Source organism: Natrix helvetica, assembly GCF_964273705.1.
Source record: "Natrix helvetica genome assembly, chromosome: 2".
NCBI lineage: Eukaryota > Metazoa > Chordata > Lepidosauria > Squamata > Natricidae > Natrix > Natrix helvetica.
Genome location: NC_138552.1, coordinates 139,908,176 through 139,929,642, shown reverse-complemented (window position 1 = coordinate 139,929,642; position 21,467 = coordinate 139,908,176). Strand labels below are relative to the sequence as shown.

The 21,467-nt window shown below is 39.0% G+C and overlaps 1 protein-coding gene across 2 annotated transcripts in view; it reads left to right on the top strand.

Moving 5' to 3' along the window:
- MFSD2B (MFSD2 lysolipid transporter B, sphingolipid) overlaps positions 1 to 21,429 on the top strand; it is a 34,528-nt gene extending 13,099 nt beyond the window's left edge. Inside the window, exons 4-14 of one of the 2 annotated variants that reach the window (XM_081944198.1) lie at positions 4,489 to 4,612; positions 6,311 to 6,389; positions 8,193 to 8,341; positions 9,707 to 9,797; positions 9,900 to 10,021; positions 11,384 to 11,467; positions 11,823 to 11,903; positions 13,041 to 13,150; positions 14,045 to 14,188; positions 15,054 to 15,230; positions 16,567 to 21,429. In XM_081944198.1, coding sequence (XP_081800324.1) covers positions 4,489 to 4,612; positions 6,311 to 6,389; positions 8,193 to 8,341; positions 9,707 to 9,797; positions 9,900 to 10,021; positions 11,384 to 11,467; positions 11,823 to 11,903; positions 13,041 to 13,150; positions 14,045 to 14,188; positions 15,054 to 15,230; positions 16,567 to 16,615 — 1,210 coding nt within the window. In that variant the 3' untranslated portion in view covers positions 16,616 to 21,429. The remainder of the gene's footprint in view (positions 1 to 4,488; positions 4,613 to 6,310; positions 6,390 to 8,192; positions 8,342 to 9,706; positions 9,798 to 9,899; positions 10,022 to 11,383; positions 11,468 to 11,822; positions 11,904 to 13,040; positions 13,151 to 14,044; positions 14,189 to 15,053; positions 15,231 to 16,566) is intronic. The other variant, XM_081944199.1, reaches the window with a different exon arrangement.
- Positions 21,430 to 21,467: the final 38 nt, after the last annotated feature.

The window sequence follows — 21,467 nt, the reverse complement described above, 5'->3', positions numbered from 1 at the left end:
TCCTCTATCCTGGTCCTATTAGACCTCTCGGCGGCTTTTGATACCATCGACCATGGTATCCTATTGCGCCGGTTGGAGGGGATGGGAGTCGGAGGCACCGTTTTGCGGTGGTTCGGCTCCTACCTCTCCGACCGGAAGCAATGTGTGTTGACAGGGGGGCAGAGGTCGTCCCTGAGGCCACTCACCTGTGGGGTGCCGCAGGGGTCGGTCCTCTCGCCTCTCCTGTTCAACGCATATGTGAAGCCGCTGGGTGAGATCATCCGTGGTTTTGGGGTTGAGTACCACCTGTATGCTGATGACACTCAGCTGTACATTTCAACCCCAAACCACCCCAACGAGGCTATCGAAGTGATGTCCCGGTGTTTGGAAGCCGTCGGGGTCTGGATGGGGGACAACAGACTCAAACTCAACCCCTCCAAGACCGAGTGGCTGTGGGTACCGGCACCTCGGTTCAGCCAGCTGACACCATCGCTGGCCATAGGGGGCGAGCAACTGTCCCCTGTGGAGCGGGCGCGGAATTTGGGCGTCCTCCTTGACGCTCGGCTGTCAATGGAGGACCATGTGGCAGCCGTGGCAAGGGGGGCGTTCCACCAGGTTCGCCTGGTGCGCCAATTGCGCCCCCTACTGGACCGGAGTGCCCTGCGCACAGTCACTCATGCGCTGGTGACGTCTCGCCTGGACTACTGCAATGCCCTCTACATGGGGCTTCCCTTGGGACGCATCCGAAGACTGCAGCTAGTACAGAATGCAGCCGCGCGGGTTATCATGGGGAGTACACGTTACTCCCACGTAACACCGCTCCTGCGCGAGCTGCACTGGCTACCTGTGGCCTTTCGGGTGCGTTTCAAGGTATTGATTACCATCTTTAAAGCGCTCCATGGCATAGGACCTAGTTATCTGCAGGATCGCATCCTACCACACACGTCCCTGCGACCTATCCGCTCACACAGGGAGGGACTCCTCCTGGTGCCGTCCGCTAGGCAGTGTCAGCGGGCGACACCTAGGAGTAGGTCCTTCTCTGTGATGGGCCCAACCCTCTGGAATGACCTCCCCCCCGACATTCGAACCACCACCGACCTCCGTTCCTTCCGTCAAAAGTTAAAGACTCACCTGTTTCAATCAGCTGGCCTGGCACTCTCTTAGTTTTACCTCCCGGGGATTTATTTTAATTGGGTTTGGGTTTTAATTGGGGATGTTTTTAAGGTTTTAACTGCTTTACTTTAAGATACAGTCTTCTAACCTCCTCATTTAATTTAAGATTTGTGTATTTATATTTATTCCTATGTATTTGTGTTTTAATTTGACTGTACACCGCCCCGAGTCCCTTTCGGGAGAGGGGGCGGTCTAGAAATCTAAAGAAATCTAAAATCTAAATCTAATCAGATGCTTGGCAACTGGATCATATTGATGTCCCAAAATTTGCTGTGTCCCAAGGTCATGTGTGAACACTTTTTGTGACCTTCTGACAGTCATAGTTAATGGGGGAGCCAAATTTACATAACAATCAGGATTCTATCTTATCAACTGCAGTGATTCACTTAACAACTGTGGCAAGAAAAGTTGTAAAATGGGGCAAGACTCAATTAACCAATGTCTCACTGAACAACAGAAATTTTGGGCTCAATTGTGGTTGTAAGTCAAGGACTATCTATACTTAACAACCCATCATCTTTAGGGTCATCCTTATAGATTCTGTCCTCACAACCCTGAGCAGAGCCCTGGTGAAATTGCCTTCTCCTCTACCTCCTCACTGACCCATGGAAGTACCTGCCATTTTGCGGGGGGACTGGGAAACAATGAGTTACAGACCATGACTCATTGTAGTTCCCACTCTGGGGAGTCTCCAAAGCCCCCTGTCCCTTCACTAAGGAAGAGAGCTTATCCATTAACTGTTGGCACATCTCTGCCCACACTACCACATTAGCAGTTATCCAAGTTGTTCTTTTGTCTTTCCCTTGCCACCAACAGCTATTAAGAGATTTCAGTTTTCAGCATTGTACCAAACCAGTCAATCACGGTCAGCTGTTGGGCCTTGCTGCCAGCTGATTGGATACAGTGGCCAGAGGGAAGTCGGAAAAAGAGTGGAGATAAGGCCTTCCCACTTCCCGCTTTTCTGGAAAGCATAGCCTGAAATTATGATCCTGTGAGTGGCCACAACTTTGCAAATGCAACTTAGTATGAAAATCCTTGAAATTTCAATTACAGAGAAGTAATGGGTCCTAAATCTTGGATGCATTCTTTAAATTATTTGAAGTACCTTGAATTGAAAATTGTTTTCCCATTGAAGGTTACAAATAGCCCAGCAGGAGAATTTTAGTAATACATAGATGATTTCATGAAAATGTTTTCTTATGTGATGGGACTTTATATGTGTATTTCATTTCATTTGGCAAACACTCTTTCCATCCATCCAAAAGTTTGGGAGTGTATGGAAGGCAGAATGCGAATGTACATGGAATATCAATTCTTTCTTCATTACACTATATTTGGTCATGGCAGGTGCTGTTGTGGCAGATGAATTCTTTATATAAATGTCAAAAGGTTAATTGATGCAACATTCTAGAAGCAGAGAGTTTTGCTTGATATAGAATCCAAACATGTAGAGCTAACACAAGGTTACCTAGATATATCCTAGAAGTATACCACTCAGAAGGCTGATTTGCACATCCATTCTGGATTCAGAAGACAAACCTCCTGAGCCAAATCATTTTATCACTTTGAGTCTCAAATTGGAAAGACATAAAAGTAGCAGGTACCTCATAATCATTCTGGTATTCCCCTACATAATCTCTACACACAGTTGTCCTTTTGAAGCACAGCTATTCCTCAGTAACTGAGTTGGAACTGTCAACTCAATTGTTAAGCAACACAATCTCTAAGTGAAATTGTGAATGTACTTATGTACTTACTTCAGCCTTCCTTTGCTTTGCAGACCCGTGAAGGTTGTAAATGCGAGGATTGGTTACAAAATTAGTTTTCATCATCGTCATAACTGTGAATTGTCTCTAAAACAAGACAATTGCTAAATGAGGTCTGCCTGTAAAGTTTATTCCCTTTTGAGGACTCTTTTATTGTTATGTGTTTTTTTTTACTCTGAATTATATGAATTGTGTTAACTTACAGTATAAATTGTGGCTATTTCACTACAGGCCTTCATAAGCAGGTTCTAAAATGTTCCACCTTAAGAATAAGGTAGAAACATCAAATATGCTGAACTAAGTTTTTCATGAATTCTATCTTTTTCTTTTGTTGTTCATTATTCGTGATAATGTATTCTTGTCTATGTTGCATGAATCGGATGGTTAAAAATGCTCTTCAGATAATACTATTCTGATGGGATTAATCTGCGTGTTATCTATTCTTCCCAGTTTTTGTTAATAACACCCATGGTCATCTGATTACATTGTGTAGTAACAGCTTTACAAGAATGCTGGAGAGTTCTGTTATAACTAGAGGTCATGCTCTGGGAAATAACTGCCTCTGCTCACCCCTCACAAACAGGCACAGCTAGAATTTACTGCCTTTTGTCCCTTCATGTTACACTGGCTTGACTGATACATAGAACTGTTTATCAGGCATGAGTTCATTTAAAGGTTGTTTAATCTGTTTTACTGATCGATCTGTTTATTTGGTCTTGTTGCCATGAAAATAAATGGAGGTCGCCTCAGGCCCACATTCATAAAAACGGCATTTGGATGTCAGTGACTGGTAACAATACGATAACCATGTTTAAAACTAATCATGGCTAGTGATTAACCATGGACGTCACAGTAGACTGTACAGCAGATTGCGGTTGTTTGTAGATATCAGAACCACCACCGACTTCCGCTCCTTCCGACAAAAACTGAAGACTCACCTGTTCCGTTTAGCCGGCCTGGCCCATTCATAGCTTATTCTACCTCCTGGCAGATATTTTAATTGGGTATTTTTAGGGTTATTTAAATATTGTTTTAACTGCTTTGCTTTTTGTACAGTTTCTTATTGCCTCCTCTTTTATGTTTGTATTTATGTTTGTATTTTCTATCTATTGATGTGTTTTATCTGACTGTACACCGCCCCGGGTCCCTTTGGGGAGAGGGGGCGGTATAAAAGTCTAAATAAAAGTAAAGTAAAAAGTAAAGTAGTTTGCCAGTCAGCTTTCCCTTCTTAGTTTATAAACACCATTGAGTTTATGAAATTCTGTATTGAACCATTTGTAAAGATATTTTCATAACTGAAATTTAAATTAGCATTTAGATTTTCGGTGTCAGCAAATGATGAAATATAGAATCTAAGATGTACATTCAAATGTTAAATGACTGTATTCGTCTTTCTAGGAGGGAAGAAAAGTAATTTGAAAAGCAATATTTTCAGTTTTTTTTTTGATTTGTTTTATTTCAATATTTATGAAGTATTTATTATTTTATTCCATGTACTCTCAACTAGTTTATCTGAGTGGGACTATTCTTTCCATTTTACTTCACGAATACTTGTTTGCTTTCACTCCAGGTTGTTGGGTTGTACACCATTCACGATTGTGTCCTATATCTTGATGTGGTACATACCTTCCTTCACATCCAACCGAATTCTGTGGTATCTGACTTTTTATTGTCTTTTCCAAGCCCTGAGTACAGTAAGTTGACTGGTACTGAAAATTATTTTTTTTAGATATAGCAAACATTATGCATTTCTGGCTATCATATCAGTGAATTACACATTTTTCTCAGATAAAATGGTGTACCTGTTCAGTCATACAGTTCCAAAAGGGAAGTACTACCCTTTTTTGTATTTTTTGTATTTTTTGGAGTATAAGATGCACCTTTTTCCCTTAAAAAAGAGGCTGAAAATCTGGGTGCGTCTTATACACTGAATACAGCATTTTTTTGTCTCCCGAAACCCCGCCTCCTTCACCAAAATAGCTGTGCAGCGCCTTTAGGAGGCTTTCAGAGTGCTCCTGGGGGCCGGGGAGGGCAGAAATGAGCAAAAAATGGGCTCCCAGGAGTACTCTATAAGCCTCCTAAAGGCTATTCATGCCCTTAAAAAAAAACAGGCTGTTTTTGGGAAGTCTGCAGAGTGCAAAACCTTTTTTTTCAAATTTGCCTCTTCAAAATCTTGGTGTGTCTTATACTCCGGTGCATCTTACACTCCGAAAAATATAGTATATATCTTTGGGATAATTATATTAATTGAGTAATTCAAAGAGACTTAGCAAATGTAGCAAGTAAAAGATACTGTTCATTGTATTTTTAATTACCATAATTCCTGGAATTATGGTAATTAAAAATATCCATTAAGATCTGGAAAAAGATCTCCTACTCTAGCAGGGGATTGTTCTAGAAGACCTCCAAGGTCTCTTCTAACTCTGTTATTCTGTTTACAACTATAGCATGTCAGCTTTTTGTCTGTGTTGACCAACTGGATCAACATAAAAATAGCCATGCTCCCAGAATGCCAATGTTTTATTACAAAGATGAAATTTTTTTGGGTGTTTTTTGGACTTTCCATTCAATGATTGCTTGATCCTGTTGGTTGGCATATTTTTAAAATTATGATTGAAGTATGGCTTCTGTGTATTGTAGAAATTATCTGCCTTTCACAAGTAAAAGTCAGAAGGAGTCTTGTAGCATCTTTTCCTACCAATGCAATTTATTAAAGGGCATAAACTTTCTGAACTGCAGCTCATTTCATCAGTGGGTAGACTAGCTTATCTGATGTAGGATTTAAATAGATTGGATGGAGCTGAGAGTGGAGGGGAAGGCAGGTTGGTTATGCAGATATGTTACATGTGAGATAGATTACAAGTACCTTATCAATTAACAATTGACATGTGTTTTAAAATCCCTTGTATTTGTTGAGACCTTCAGAGAGAGACTGAAGCCTTTTGAAGTATGCACATTCAACCATCTAGTAATACTGTCAAATTTTTGTTTTTCCAAATTGATCATTGCAGCTGGCCGTTTGTTGGGTGATGCTGCTGGCGTACATTATTGTACTATAATACTGCTATCCTGTAAAATTAAAGATTACATGGCACTATTGTGATGGTATATCATAGTTCACTGGAAAAAAATATGATACCATACCGTCATGCTATTTTTTAATTTATTTAATATATTAGTGTGTTGCCTATAATACTGATCAAAAAAGGTTGGGATTTTTAAAATTAATAACAACACTATTTTATGCTAAGAAATAATATCTTATTAACAATTTTCCAATGCATCCGTGTTATGGGTAGCAAAAGTCACTATGCAGGTTGAAAATAAAAATGTCATAATTATTTATTTTTTTAAACTATTTGTGATAGAGCTGCTAAGTATTTTTGCTATAGCTGTACCAGGTGCCATATTCTGCTCTCACCATGTTTCTGAGCACAGATCAAGCAGATCGCGATTCAGCAACTGCCTACCGTAAGTTTCAAAGCCAGCTTTTGATTCTGGGAGGGTGGGAGAGACATTGGGTAGGGTGGGGATACAACAGGTATGAAATTCAGCAGGTTCTGTCAGGTTCTGGAGAACAAGTAGTGAACAGTTTGAGTAGTTCGGAGAACCGGCAAATACCACCTCTGGCTGGCCCCAGAGTGGGGTGGGAATGAAGATTTTGCAGTATCCTTCCCCCAGGAGTAGAGAGGGAATGGGGATTTTGCAGTATCCTTCCCCTGGAGTGGTGAGGGAATGGGGTTTTGTAGCATTCTTCTCCTGCCACGCCCACCAAGCCACACCCACAGAACCGGTAGTAAGAAAATTTGAATTTCACCACTGGGATACAGTTGTGGTCTCCATCTTAGGACGGGGCTACAACTTTCTTGGAGAGTTTTTAAAGGATGGAGACTCTTTGTTTATCTTTTATTTTCAACTGTGTTCAATTTATTCTAAAGATTAAGGAATTTGCTCATTGTACTTTCTGCCTCAAAACAGTCCTGCAAATCAACAAGGTCATTCTGTGGGATGTAGAAAGAAGCCATTAGAGCCACCCCATCATTTTATCTATATAAACCTAATGGCTGGTCAAATGACCATCCCGGTGAGGTTTTATTCATTGTTAAGTCCCTTTGATGATATTAAGACAATACTGTTAGTAAAATGAGAAAGTGAGAGAGAGAAGGTGAGTAATTTGACATTACTGGTTTTTTTACAATTCAGATTAACATAGGTAAAAACAGAAAGAGAGGAACTCACTGCAAACTTTACTGTGTTATAGGTCTATAAGTCTGCTTTTTCATGTTCTTAGGGAAAAAATCATCTTTCAACATTCACCATAGTCCCTCATGCTGCTTCATATATTAACATGTTCTTGAGCAAGTTTTTGAAAAACAAAACAATTCAGGTGTTAATTAACATATAATACCAAACTAAACACTTGGAAAACTTTTCCTTCTCCTTACTTTCTTTGCAAATTCTGAATTTATTCCCCACCATATGAATGGAGTAAATGGAAAGCACTATATGAATCGTTCCAGCTCTGATTTGAAGGACAAATGCAGCAATAGTTGAACAATTCAAACACAGAGACAAACTGCAGTTTCTGTTAGAATAGAATAGAATAAAAAAGAATAGAATAGAATTCTTTATTGGCCAAGTGTGATTGGACACACAAGGAATTTGTCTTTGGTACATATATTCTCAGTGTACATAAAAAGACAAGATACATTTGTCAAGAATCATAAGGTACAGCAGTTAATGATAGTCATGGGGTACAAATAAGCAATCAGAAATAGAGAAACATAGAAAGAAATGGAGCAGAGAAAAGGAAATGTGTGGGCCTGAGGCTCAGTCAGAGACAATTTATGACATGTAAGATTTCCATTTATCCTCTGGGGTCTGTGCATTGTGCTGGAAGAGATAACTTTGTAATAAATCATTGGTCTTTAAGTAATCCCTAATCCCACTTTTTTATTTCCTTGCACATATTATTTCCTGAATTTCTGACTGCATGTTACAATGGCTCCCCCCTCTTGTTATAGTACAGTTTGATATTTACTGCACTATACATATAAATCACTGTTTTACTGCTGGAAGCTGGCTAGAGGGATGTGTATGTCAAAATCTACAAGATGTGCTGCTTTTACACAAGTGATGGAGGTTTTTGCTCCTGAAACTGCACCCACCATTCTGCAGATTTCGAATGCCCTGTGGAGAATGCTATCTGTGCCTGTGGTTCAGCATTCATTAAACAACCCAGATTCGTAGAAGTGGCTTGTTTTCTTCCCATAGGAATGGTATTTGAAGTTCTTGGAACACTGATTGGAGCTACGCTACATGGTCAGATAGTTGCCAGTGCTCACACGTCTAGTCACTGTATCCAGAATGAAACTATTGGGCTGCAACAAAACAGCTCTGAAGTCCTAGATGTGTCTTATGGAGTAAGTCAAAAACATTTTGCCATGTTTTTCTAATGCTACGTTACACTAGAACGAGGACGACAAATTTGATGTAATAAACCCAGATCTTAAAAATATTCTTGCAAAGCAGGTTTCATTTGAATTTAGTGGAACTTGCCAAGAAATGATTCTTATTTCAGTTTATGTCTAATAACTGTATCTCTTCACTGTGATTTGGAAATGATGTATCAAGAGGACTTGTCAAAAGGGGGCAAGGCACAAAGATTAGTATAGAGATGATCCTATACATGCAAAATCCAGATGTATGCCTGATATCAGGAGACATGATAGCAGTGTTCCAATATCTCAGGTTGCCACAAAGAAGAGGGAGTCAAACTATTCTCCAAGGCACCTGAGGGTAGAACAAGAAGCAATGGGTGGAAACTAATCAAGGAGAGAAGGAACTTAAAACTAAGGAGAAATTTCCTGACAGTTAGAACAATTAATCAGTGGAACAGCTTGCCTCCAGAAGTTGTGAATGCCCCAACACTGGAAGTCTTTAAGAGGATGTTGGATAGCCATCTGTCTGAAATGGTATAGGGTTTCCTGCCTAGGCAGGGGGTTGGACTAGAAGACCTCCAAGGTCCCTTCCAACTCTGCTATTGTATTGTATCACTTAATTCACATAATGGAAAAGCATAAATGTGTAAAATTACAAAGTTTTACATGTGAATTAATTGTATGCAGAATGGGACAAGGGATCACGGGGTCATTACTGCGCCCAGTTCACTCTGGCCCCCTATTGTAGCCAACCTATTGCGGGCGTTCATTCTCAGCTAGCCCTCCACCACTTCTCCTGCCCCACCACTGGTCTCCCTCTTCCCCCCCCCCCCACTATTTGGCCATCAGCAGTTCACCCAAGTTAGCACATCAATGTCACCAAAATCAGTTGTTATCACTTAGTTCTGTAAATCCTTTAGTTAATTTCTAACCAAAATGAATTCTTGTAATTTCAGTAATTACCAATAGCACTTAGACTTATATACCACTCCATAATGCTCTACAGCTCTCTGTGAAGCAGCATATAAGTCTAAGTGCTGTTGCTATTTGTAATGCAACTGCTTTGGCTCTTCTACTCACATTTCAATATATAGTTGCATTGTAGATGTTTAGATATTTAAACTTTATCCCTGACAAGTTTAGTTCAGCAGGGATTGCATCTAGTCCATCAGATTTATAGAAGACAGAGGGAAGTAGTTCTTCATTTGTGCCATCTACCAACAAACTAATCACTTTACTTGTAGAATTGCTTGTCATTACAGCTCTATTTTGTTTTAGGCCATTGTTTGTTTTTTTATTATTTATTTCTTGCTTGTGTCATTTGATTGAAATCTTCTGTCTTTAAAGAAAAAAGTCTACATGATTGCAGCTGGGCTGATAGGAGGCATTTACCTTATTGGCATTCTTTCCCTATTCTTTGGAGTGAAAGAAAAAGTTGGTGAGCATATTTAAAGCTTATTAATATTTCTGGGTGTCTTATTTTCTTCATTTAATCTGCAATCTCATATAAACAACATTGTATATATTCCACCCATTATAGATCCATATACCTTAATGCCAGACCAAAAAGTTCCTTTCTTTAAAGGACAAAAGCATGCCATGAAGCATCAACCATATTTGATATTTACAGCAGCATTTCTACTGATTTTAACAGCAGTTCAGGTAATTCTTACCTACCCAGCGTCTGCGTCAACTTCGTTTGTCATAAATTGCATTGAAGAATCTATACCAGCGATGGCGAACCTTTTTTGGCTCACATGCCATAAGTGGGGGGAGCGCAGGGGGGTCGTGTGGAGGCATGCTGCACCCATAATGCAATGCACGCCCCCCCCAGTGCACGTGTGCGCACTACAGGTGCGACCCCCTCATTTTTTGCATGCTTTTTGTGCCCTCCCCAGGCTCCAGAGGCTTTATAGGAGCCTGGGGAGGGCGAAAACAGCCTCCCCTGCCCCCCCAGAGGCTTGAGGGACCTTCAGGATGCTTCCCTGAAGCCTCCGGAGCATTCAAAATGAAACTCCGAGCAAACTGGAAGTCCGTTCTTGAACTTCCGGTTTGCCCGTAGGGCCATTTTTTTGCGCTCCGGAGGCTTCAGGAAAGCTCATGAGGGCCTTCGGGGAGGTGGGGGAGGCTCTTTTCTCCCTCCCCAGGCTCCTATAAAGCCTCTGGAGCCTGGGGAGGGCAAAAAATGGCTTTTTAAAAGGGTGAACTCAGTTGGCCAGCGCGCACATGCGCCCTGGCCAGCTGACAGGGCAGCGCCTTGCGTGCCCTGACAAATGGCTACGCGTGCCACCTGTGGCACGCGTGCCATAGGTTTGCCATCACTGATCTATACAGCTGCATCATAAGAACTTGATCATATGTACTGTATGTGATCTTATTTTCCCTAAAGAGCAATCCTATTTTCCCTAAAAATCAGCCTAATATCTTCTGGGGGGCATTCAGAGATTTTACTGATTTTGGCTATCATGACATTTTTATTATTTATCAAAAATGTATAGATTTTTAAGTTGAAAGTCAGTGGGCGTGATCCAGTGGTATCACAGCTACAGGTTTGCTAACCTCCTTCCTGGATTCATATCAAAAGAAAATATACAACTTATGGCACAAAAAGCATGCATGTCCAGATATTTTTAATATGCTTTTTATATAAAAGCATATCATATTGATCATTCATAAGAATGATATATAGTCATTTTTAAATGATGAAAAAGCCAATTACTATGTAATCATATCAAGAAATAGAAATAGCAATTAGACTTATATACTGCTTCACAGTGCTTTACAGCCCTCTCTAAGCATTTTACAGTCAGCATATTACCCCCAACAATCTGGGTCCTCATTTTACCCACCTCGGATATATGAATTGTAAATGGAAAACCTTATTAGTATCACTATATTTATCCATCCTCCTTCACATTTGAATCATGTCTACCCTCATAATATAGTTCTGTTTTCTTTTAATGACATTTATTAAATGTATATGCCACCCAACTACTAGCACTCTTTTCTTTTCTCTTGTTCTAGATTGAACAAGGAAATTTCGTTCTCTTTTGTACTTACGCAGCTGATCTTCGCAGTCACTTTCAGAATTTAGTGCTGATTATCTTGGTAAGTGTGCAGACAAAACTACGCTTTTGTATGTCTCTTCTTATCATATTTCAGTGGTCCATCCCTATATGAAAATCAATTTTTCATGACTGAAGGCCTTTTTCCATTTATACCTAATCTTGGCACAATGTAATAAAAGGAAAAATATTCGTTTCTGTCATTCTTGTCACCTTCTTAAACTCATGGTTATCTCTTCTGACACCCTCAGAGTCCAAGCTTCTGCCCCCTTGTTGTGAAGTGTAGCTATTGATATTTATATGGTACTGCAATCTTCGAATTGCACACTAAATTCTCTTGGGAGCCATAAACATATTTTTTTCCTTTTCTGACATTTTCTTCCTTTTGTAATGTATAGATGTCAGCTACAGTGAGCGTTCCATTCTGGCAAAGATTTCTGAAGCATTTTGGCAAAAAAAAAGCAGCATTTGGAATATCGGTAAGTAGGCTGCTAATAGTTATGGCTGCACAGCATTTCAGATTCCACAAAGGTGTTTCAGAGCATACAGAGGCAAGAATGGAGCACCTGTCTGTAACTCTTTAAGGCAGCCATGCCTTTTTCCATGATCATGTGGCAACAGCAGAGGGCAGCTAAGATATGCCAGGTAAAGGTGTGGCAGCTTTAAAGAGTTCTAGAAGTGTTGGGCTTGTGCCCCTAAGCACTTTGAAACACCCTTTAAAAAATGAATTTAAGGCACTGCATAGTCCTAATAATCAAAGAACTTAGAATGTAATCATTTGATCAATAGCCTTTTCTATCTAGGCCATGCCTTTTAAGCTATTTGTAAACCTTTTTTTTTTTGAAATCTGTAATCTCCCTTTGAGATGACTTGATGACTTAATTGTAGCTAAGTCTCTCGGCTCTTGTTCTGTAAATTAAGAATATCTTCCTGTTATGGTTTATATTCTGTTCAGCCCAACAGACTCCAGATTATGTAGCTGAAAGCTAAAGGGATGCTGTCTCTAGGAATAACACCTCTTGTCCTACAGATTTTCTATTTATAGTGGTTCTGAAATAGTACAGCCAAATGCTCCCTAACAGTATTTTTCAAACTTGGCAGCTTTAAGATATGTGAAGTTCAATTCCCAGAATTCTCCAATCAGCTGCCTGGGGAATTCTGGGAGTTGAAGTCCATACAGTCTTAAAGTTACCAAGTTTGAAAGGTTACTGTGGCCAGTAACACGTATTCTTGATATATATATATTTAAAAACAGTGCTCTATGACCTTCAGAGCAGAAGGAAAACCAGACTTAAAATTAAAAGGATGATTTCTGCAGCAAAAAGACCACTCACCACTGTAGCACTTTGAAGCACATGCTTTGCATACGGAAGATTTAGGGTTTTGTCCCAGGTCTGAAATTCTAGCACATTGACACCAATCATTGCCAATGATATTAATCTAGACAAGTTGGTGGTGACTTCCTGTACTGCCAATCTATAATAATTGTCATTGTCGTGTCAGTATAGTAATCTTAATCCTTTTTATACCATTGTCCATTTGAGACATTATACTTTCTTAGACAATCAATTAAGGGTGAAATGATTTATTTTTCTCCTTACATTCATTCATTCTAGTTGATGATTCCTTCTGTAATCACGTTGGTGACTATCCCTAATATCTTTCTTGCCTACTTTGTGGCTTTTGTATCTGGACTTAGCATTGCAGCATCTTTCCTCCTGCCATGGTAAGAGTCTCTTACAGAGAGGGGAGCATAAGGGGTAGGGTATGCAGGGAATATCTGCTGCATTTGACTAAAAGCAACACTTTAACCTTTCTATGATACCCTGTGGTCTGCCTCCGGAAGATACTTCATTTAGTTTAATTAAAAATTAATAACGATGGAATTGATTCACTGCAATGATATATAGCGGCGTCTTTAGGGCTGGGAGCTCTTGGGGTTATGGAAAATCCCAATCTTGAGGCCTCAGATTGTGTCATCAGAGATCAGATCTTTCAAACATCTTGTTGGGAATCTTAAGATAAATGAAGAGACGTCTAAGCCTAATGATTGAAATCCTGGTGATTTTTAACAGCAGCTTCAAATATCCAAAAGTGGGGGGGGGGGAGTATAGGATTAGGCAATAAAGCATATGAAACCCTCCCTATTAGTTATGTATAAAGTATTATTTAAAGTATTTAAAGTATTTTAATAAAAGTATTATTTTAAATCAATATGAAAATATAAAAGCTTTATTATCAAAAAGTGCATTTAATTTTAGATCAATTACATTCCACTCACTAAGTTTTGAATCACATGATTTTTAAAGTCATATTTTTTTTGAAAAACCTGATGCTTATTTTAAGATGTCCTTTAGGGATTGTGCACAATTTGCATATTCTTAAAAGGGGGGAGGGGTTCACATGATCACTGGTTTTGGTTTTTGCACATTATTTTTATTTGCAAGGACTGGAATGATAGAAAAATAAGAAAGGTCTGCACAACTGGGATTTACTGTTAGAACAAAAACTAGCAGAAGTTTGAATGGCAATTATACAGATAGTTGCTACTCTTTCTATGGTATTCCTATACACCTAACTGTGATGTGCATCTTTTTAATCTGGTAATTGTTGATTAAAGGTCCATGCTGCCTGATGTAGTTGACCATTTTCGAATGCAGAACATTCACTTACCAGGGCATGAAACTATCTTCTATTCGTCCTTCATCTTTTTCACAAAGATGTCAACTGGTATCGGAATGGGAATTTCTTCCTTCAGTCTACAGTGAGTGTTTTAAGTTTTGTTTTGTTTCGGATCTTGCATTGGTTCCATTCAATAAAGAGGCACAGGGATAAGCAATCTGTGGCACTCCATGTATTTATAAATTACAACTCTGGCATTCTTTACTATTGTCCTGGTGTCCTAGGAATGTTAGGAATTATACTTTAGCAACTACCATATTTTTTAGAGTATAAGACGCACCCTTTTCCCCTCTAAAAGAATGTGGAAAAGTTGGTGCATCTTATACACCAAATGCAGTCATTTTTGGCCTCCCAAAGCCCGTTTTTGCAAAAAAATGGGTAGTTTTTTTTGCAAAAACTGAGGCTAAATTGCCTTCCCTCAGCCTCCAGCAGCACTCTACAGGCTTCAGCAGGTCTGGGGCAAGGCAAAATGCCACCGTTTTTGCAAAAAAATGGCCGAAAGATTGAGCCTTTTTTGCCCCAGTCCTGCTGAGGGCTGCAGAGAAACATAGAAAATAAACAAGCAAGCTATCCTGGCACACAGGGTGGGACCAGTTAATCCATTAAGTAAAACAAGTTTGCCAAGCATTGTAGCTACATATGGCAGGAACTAGGGGGCTAGTTTAAAGGAACTGACCAGTGTTAATGGAGATCAAGATACTGTTATTACAATCATAATGAATGAATTGCTCAGATTGCTTTAAAAATATAAGAGGCATTGTTTTAAGGACAGCCACCAGTGTTAAAAAGATTGGTCTTTACATAAAAGAAACCAATAGGAGAAAACCAGCAAAGCTTAGAAAACAACAGGAACAACATTCAAATTGAAGGTGGGAGCACAGAACGAGGGTTAGCTATGTGTTATTATTTGAATGAATTACACTAACAGTTGCATGACTTTTTAATAGATTTGTAGGCTACAAATCAGGGATGTGCACCCAGTCCACCCATGTTGTCATCACGCTGAAAATCTTGGTTGGTGGAATTCCATCCATCCTCATCCTTTTAGGCTTATCCATACTCCTGTTGTACCCAATCAACGAGAAAAGTCAAAAGGAAATGAAACATGCCTTTGAAAATTCAAGGTAGGTTTGTACTAATATCAGCCTCTCCTGGTATACATCTTTCTTTGGTGAAAGTGGTCAAAAGTCAACTGTATTATAATAAAAACAATATTTGACATTTACAGATTGCAATATATTTTTGTTTGAACATCCAATTTCCCGTTTTGAGAATATCCCCATTTATTCACCCATGTGCATTCATACACAAAAACCTGTGCTTCTGATTCCTAATATATTCAGAAAGTTTATAAATCAAATAAAATGTTCACCCCCAAAATAAATTAAAGCACATTGTAAAGCTAATTCTTTGAAAGTTGACTCTGTTGACCTTTTGGAGCTTTCTTAAAATTACGGTAAATCCAATCCTGATTTGAAACAGTTTCAGAAAAGCCAGAAGTTAAATTTGGAATTATGTGCATGCAAAATTTCTACTCCATCATAGGACTAATAAAACACTAGACTTTAATAGAAATTCCATGTAGTCCTTGACTTACGATTCACAATTGAGCCCAAATTTTCAGTTGTTAAGTGAGACATTTGTTAAGTGAGTTTTGCTCCATTATACAGCCTTTCTTGCCCCAGTTGTTAAGTGAACCACTGCAGTTGATAGGTTTGTAGTTTGATTGTGAATTTGGCTTCCCCATTGATTTGGCTTGTCAGAAGGTTGCAAAAGATGATCACATGTCCTTGGGGCATGGCCATGGTTATGCATATGGAACAGTTACCAAGCATCTGAATTTTGATCACATGATCATGGGGATGCTACAAAGGTCGTAAGTGTGAAAAATAGTCATACGTCACTTTTTTCAGTGCCGTCGTAACTTTGAACGATGGCTAAATAAACTGTCGTAAGTCAAGGATTGCCTCTATTCTCTCCTACAGACTTGTGGTGTTTGGTTTTGGTGGGTCTTGCAATGCACCTATTTTGCATTATCCTGAAAATGGCTTTTCCACAGAGATGACGTACAAATGACAGGAAATAAATTCTGATCACTTGACCAGAGATATACAAGCTGTTAAAATTAAAGGCCACTTTATTGATTTGGATTCTGAAGCTAATGGGCTAATGAAAAACCATCTTAACGTGGCAGCTTTTGTTTCTTTTTATCAAGTGAGCAGCCACATTTTGTACCAATCAGCAATTCACATCTTAAACAGAGAAGTACATTAAGTGAGGTACCCGTGGCAATTAACCTGCTAGATTTTTAGCTTTTTCTGGAAATGTTTCACATTATATACATCTCTGAAAGGAAAACTCAGGATTAAAAGATGGGATCCAGACCCAGCAGATGCCATGTTTCAATTACCATTTAAACTGTTTTTTTTACATGAGATTCTTTCATATCTTACAAAACAGGAGGAATCATTTGAACACTGAAAACATTTCCGTAGGAGAGCCTGAATAAAAATAGAAATCCAGTGGTAATGAAAAGGCAACCAGAGGAGACGACTTCAGCATCCTTGAAGGCATTTGTCTTATTCCACCAGTGTTTAACTACCAATATACCAAGGCTGCTGTGATAAAAAAAGATGACGCTTTGGAGCATGGCTTGGAGAGCCTGTACATCTATAGTGCTGGATTGCTATGAAGCCTCGCACGAGCTGATTTATGAGATGCAATAGGTGGTGCTGTCTCCTTTCATTTACAGTGCAGTACATGTTATATACTGAGGAGAACAGCTGCATGGCGAGTTAAAAGCCATGGTCTTGTGACTGCTATCCATAAGCTGTTAACCAAGATAGTGGTTAGAGGCAATTTCAACTAATTATAACTTATGGTTCCTACCAAAAGAAATCCCATAATTTCTGTTGATCACAGAATTCCATTTATTGTTAATGCAATGCCATTTAATCTGCTTCTTCTTCTGTTTTTTGTACAGATTTTTTAAATCCCACCTTTATTATTTTATGGATTACTCAGAGCAGAGAAGATACCTAATATTCCTTCCTCCTTTAATTTTCCCAACAACAACCCTGTAAAGTGGGTTGGGCTGAGAGAAAGAGAGTTACTGACCCAAAGTCACCTAGCTGCAGAGGTGGGTTGCTCCTGGTTTGGCCCGGATTGGGTGAACCGGTAGTGGTGGTGGCGGGTGGCTCCACCCACCCACCCAGACGCATCACACACATGCACGAGCGAACCGGTAGTAAAAAAAATGGAAACCCACCACTGCCTAGCTGGCTTTCATGTCTAAGGCAGGATTAGAACTCTATCTCCTAGTTTCCAGCCTGGTGCTTTAATCACTAGATAAGGGGTGTCAAACTGGTGGCCCACGGGCTGGATGTGTCATGTATAGGCCCCGTCTACCCCAGCTTTGTGAATGGAGCAAATGTTGCAAAATGTCACATGACAGCAACATGACATAGCAAGTTTGACACCTGTGCAGTAGATCAAGTTGGCTTAAGCTTCTATTCATCTATGTGACTCAAGAACTTATAAAATCCAGCCGTACTTGACTTCGATACTTCCTTAAACTCAACAAGTTTTGAATAACCCAAAGTGTTCTTCTAAAATAGCATAGATATGCACCTTAAAATACATCTTTCCTTGATAAATGGAATGCAGGGTGAAACTCAGTAATTCCAAGATTCAGAGGTTTGGTTGATTATTTCTTCAGTTCAAAATCATATGTGGAAAACAAATGGTACAAACTTGTTGACTTATTTTTCCATTTGTGAGTATGTGTGTGTGTGTGGGGGGAATCAGCATTCTGCATCATGTAAATAGCTGACATCCGCAATGGAAATTGCTTTCACAGTAATGGAGGGAAAAAGAAGAAAGAAAATAACCGCATTGGACTTTTGTCTGTAGTGCAATAATGCACACCAGAGAATGAGAGGCAGTTCACTAAATGATGAACTCAGACGTATTTTTATTCAAGATAGCCCACTTTTGGATTAATCTGGTGGAACAGAACACACGAATTCTAAAAAGTCTGATCTTCAGGCGTTTTATTACATTCAACGGGGCTAACATAAATAATACAGGAGGATGTAGTGTTATCACTAATTGTGGAAGCATATATATGGAGGTGCTCCATCAAGTGAACATTTTGAGAGGCATTATAATTAACATTGTAGTAGCTATGGGTTCCCTTGATGGAGGCACTAGTTTGCACTGTTAGTACTTCTACACAGCATTTTCACTGAGAGGCTCAATGGCAGTTTTGTGTGCTCCAGGGAATGCTATTGGATTTTTTTAAAGGTCTACAGTAATCCTCTCTGCGGCAAATGGACAACGGAAAAAATTGATGCAAACTTTCTAAGTCTGACAATAGGCGAAACTATAGTCAAATATATTTGAAAATGGATCTTTATTTCTGTTCATGATTTTATAGATTAAAATCACCCCTAGATTGGAAAAAAATGTATTAATGCTTAATTATTTTGAAAGTAGTTCAGCGCTGTCAATAATGTTATGAAATAGTTGGAAGTTAGGCAAGAGCTGGGCAATATTGTGATTTAGTATTAATTTTCAGCAAGGTATATCTGAAAAAAAGCACATCTGGTAAATTGTGTGTCTACTTGCTTTTAAAATACACATAAACAGGCACTGTCGCTCACCAGATGCAGCTCAGTAGAATATGATCTAAAATCAATTACATTATTATTTATTCATATGCAAGGATCACTGTAATGAGTAAAGTCGTATTCCTGGTTGCAGAATTAAGCATAATTGATAGAATAATGACAACATAATAATAAATATTATAGCAATTGTGCCACCCTCTGTTCAATTCATCTCACAAAACCCTCAGCCATCTCTTTCTTTCTTAAGCTTGCTAAGAAAAGTGAACAATATTGAAGGGAGATTTAGATTCTCAAGTACAAATTCCAGTGTCCTTTTTGATTTAATGTGCCTAAGCCCCACATTGAGCTAATGTCTTATTTGACTGGGAGGAAAGCACAATCTTTGTGAATGGAATCAAATTTCATATATTGGCAGCAAATCTTCAGTAACCTCTGGAAGGCAGCAAAGATATTCAGAGAATTCTCACTTCGCTATTGTCTAGAGGTCATCTAAGTTTTTGCATCTTGGGCCAGGGTAATTTTGTTTGATACTTGGTATTTTTAAATAATTGTTGCAATGTTGTCCTTTACAGTTGTTCGGGGTTATTTTCCCTTTCCCCCACTTTATTTAACAAAATAGAAAAAAAATAACTAGGGAAGAGAAAAAAAAGCAATTCAACAATAGCAAAAATGTAGAGACCTTCTCATAGGTATGAAATTTTGTGGAAAGTTTTCAAAAAAAAATATAGGTAGTCCTTGACTTATGACCACAAATAGGCTCAAAATTGCTAAGGCAGTTAAGTAAGTTTTGTCCCATTTTGTGACCTTTTACCACTGTTAAGTAAATCATGGGTTGTTAAGCGAATTTAGGTTGGAAGCCATCTGGGACGGTTACAAATGGAGATCCTATGACCCCAGAACAGTGCAACTGTCAGAAATACATGTCAGCTATCATCCCAAATTTTGGTCATGTGACCTTGCTGCAACCATTGTGTGAAAACTGGTCATAAGTCACTTTTTTCACTGCTGTTGTAACTTCAAAGGTCACCAAATGAATGGCTAAGCCGAGGACTAACTCTAATCATATTTCATGGTAGCCATCCAGTCGTACCTTAGAGTGGTGCAGTGGCCTCGAGGTGGAGCTCTCTCCTCACAATCAGGAGGCTGTGAATTCGATCTTAGATAGAGGCAGATATTTCTCTCTCTGGGCACAATGAGAATACGTATATCTGCTGAATAGAACTCTGCATTGGCGACGTAAACACTCAGCTCCATTCAGTTGCCCACAAGGGATTATGCGGTCATTAAAAGAAGAAGATCCAGTCATACCTTACATCTATAAGCAGCATATTCTTAAGTTCCAAGTCACTGCAGGTCTTCAGTAGACTGAATAAATGGGTGGGTGGTGTTAAGTCACTCTGACTCTAAAATGTACAGTATGAGAAATAGTTTGACTGCAAATAATGTTTGTTATATAGTTGCCTCAATGCTTATTGAATAAATCTGCTAAGACTTCAATGTGTTTTGCTCTGCAATTTATCTGGAATATTGTGCAGTGCTTTTATCTAGGATAAATACCAAGCAGTATACTTTGGGTGTATGTGTCTAAGCACACATGCATTCAAGCACATGAAGAAAGAGTGTTACTACTATACTATACAGACGGTGACAAGAAAACTATCAATTCCTCCAAGAATATACGTAATAGGAAACTATTAACAGCAATCAGCAAAATTTGCAATGATGTGCAAACTACTGGAAAACTTGAAGTGATGACATTTTGTTACCCTTACAATATTTTAAATAAAAAAATGGAATTGAACCTTTTATAATGGCTTTACCTGTGTTGAACCAAAAGGAATAACAAGAAGTTAAACTATTGATTTATTTGTTCCAGTCAGGAGAATCAATTTGTCCTTTCGGGGGATTTGAGAAATTGCATTTGAGAGAAATAAAAAGTTACTTTTTCCCATTTCCTTTGTAAAAATCTGCTTCTTGCATTTGTGTGTTTATCATGAACGTTTGTAAAATGAATGGAATAGGAGAAATACATAATGTATATCTATGGGGAAGAGTTACATGTTTTTCATAAGGCTTGTTGGAGACATGTAGACGAGTTTGAATAGTAGAACTATTTAAGCAGCCTCAAAGATGACATTCTAATATTTATTTTTCCCTTCAATCATGTCCAGTTTTTCGGCACTGCCTGGACAAGTCCCTGCAGTTTTCTTGGCAAGGTTCTTTGGAAGTGCTTTGCCATTACCTTCCTCTTATGGCTGAGAGAAAGTCACAGCTGGATGACCTTGGGCAGTCCCATTTTCTCAGCCCTAGGAAGGAGGCAATGGCAAACCATTTCTGAAAAAAACATGCCAAGAAAACAACAGAGGCTTGTCCAAGCAGTCTCCAAGGCTGAAGGATTATTATAATGTTAAGGAAGGAGAGGGGATAATGATTTTATAACTGCTGTAAAGAAAACTGGAAGTAGCTTTTTAGTTACCTTTCCCCCCTTTAACTTGTTTTCTGAAATCTTTCTTTAAGTTAAATGAAAACTTTGGTATATTGAAGATCCAACTAGAAGCAATCAATAAATTCTCTTTGCATAGCTTTCGTGCCTAAAATAACTTAACAGCTCAGTCTCTGTTTTCCAGACTGATAAAGATGGTGTTTTTTTTTAAACGCTCCTTTCTAAACAGCACTATAACCTTGTTTCAGTATGCCTAAGGATTGCCAACGTAAAATTGGATTTGTGAG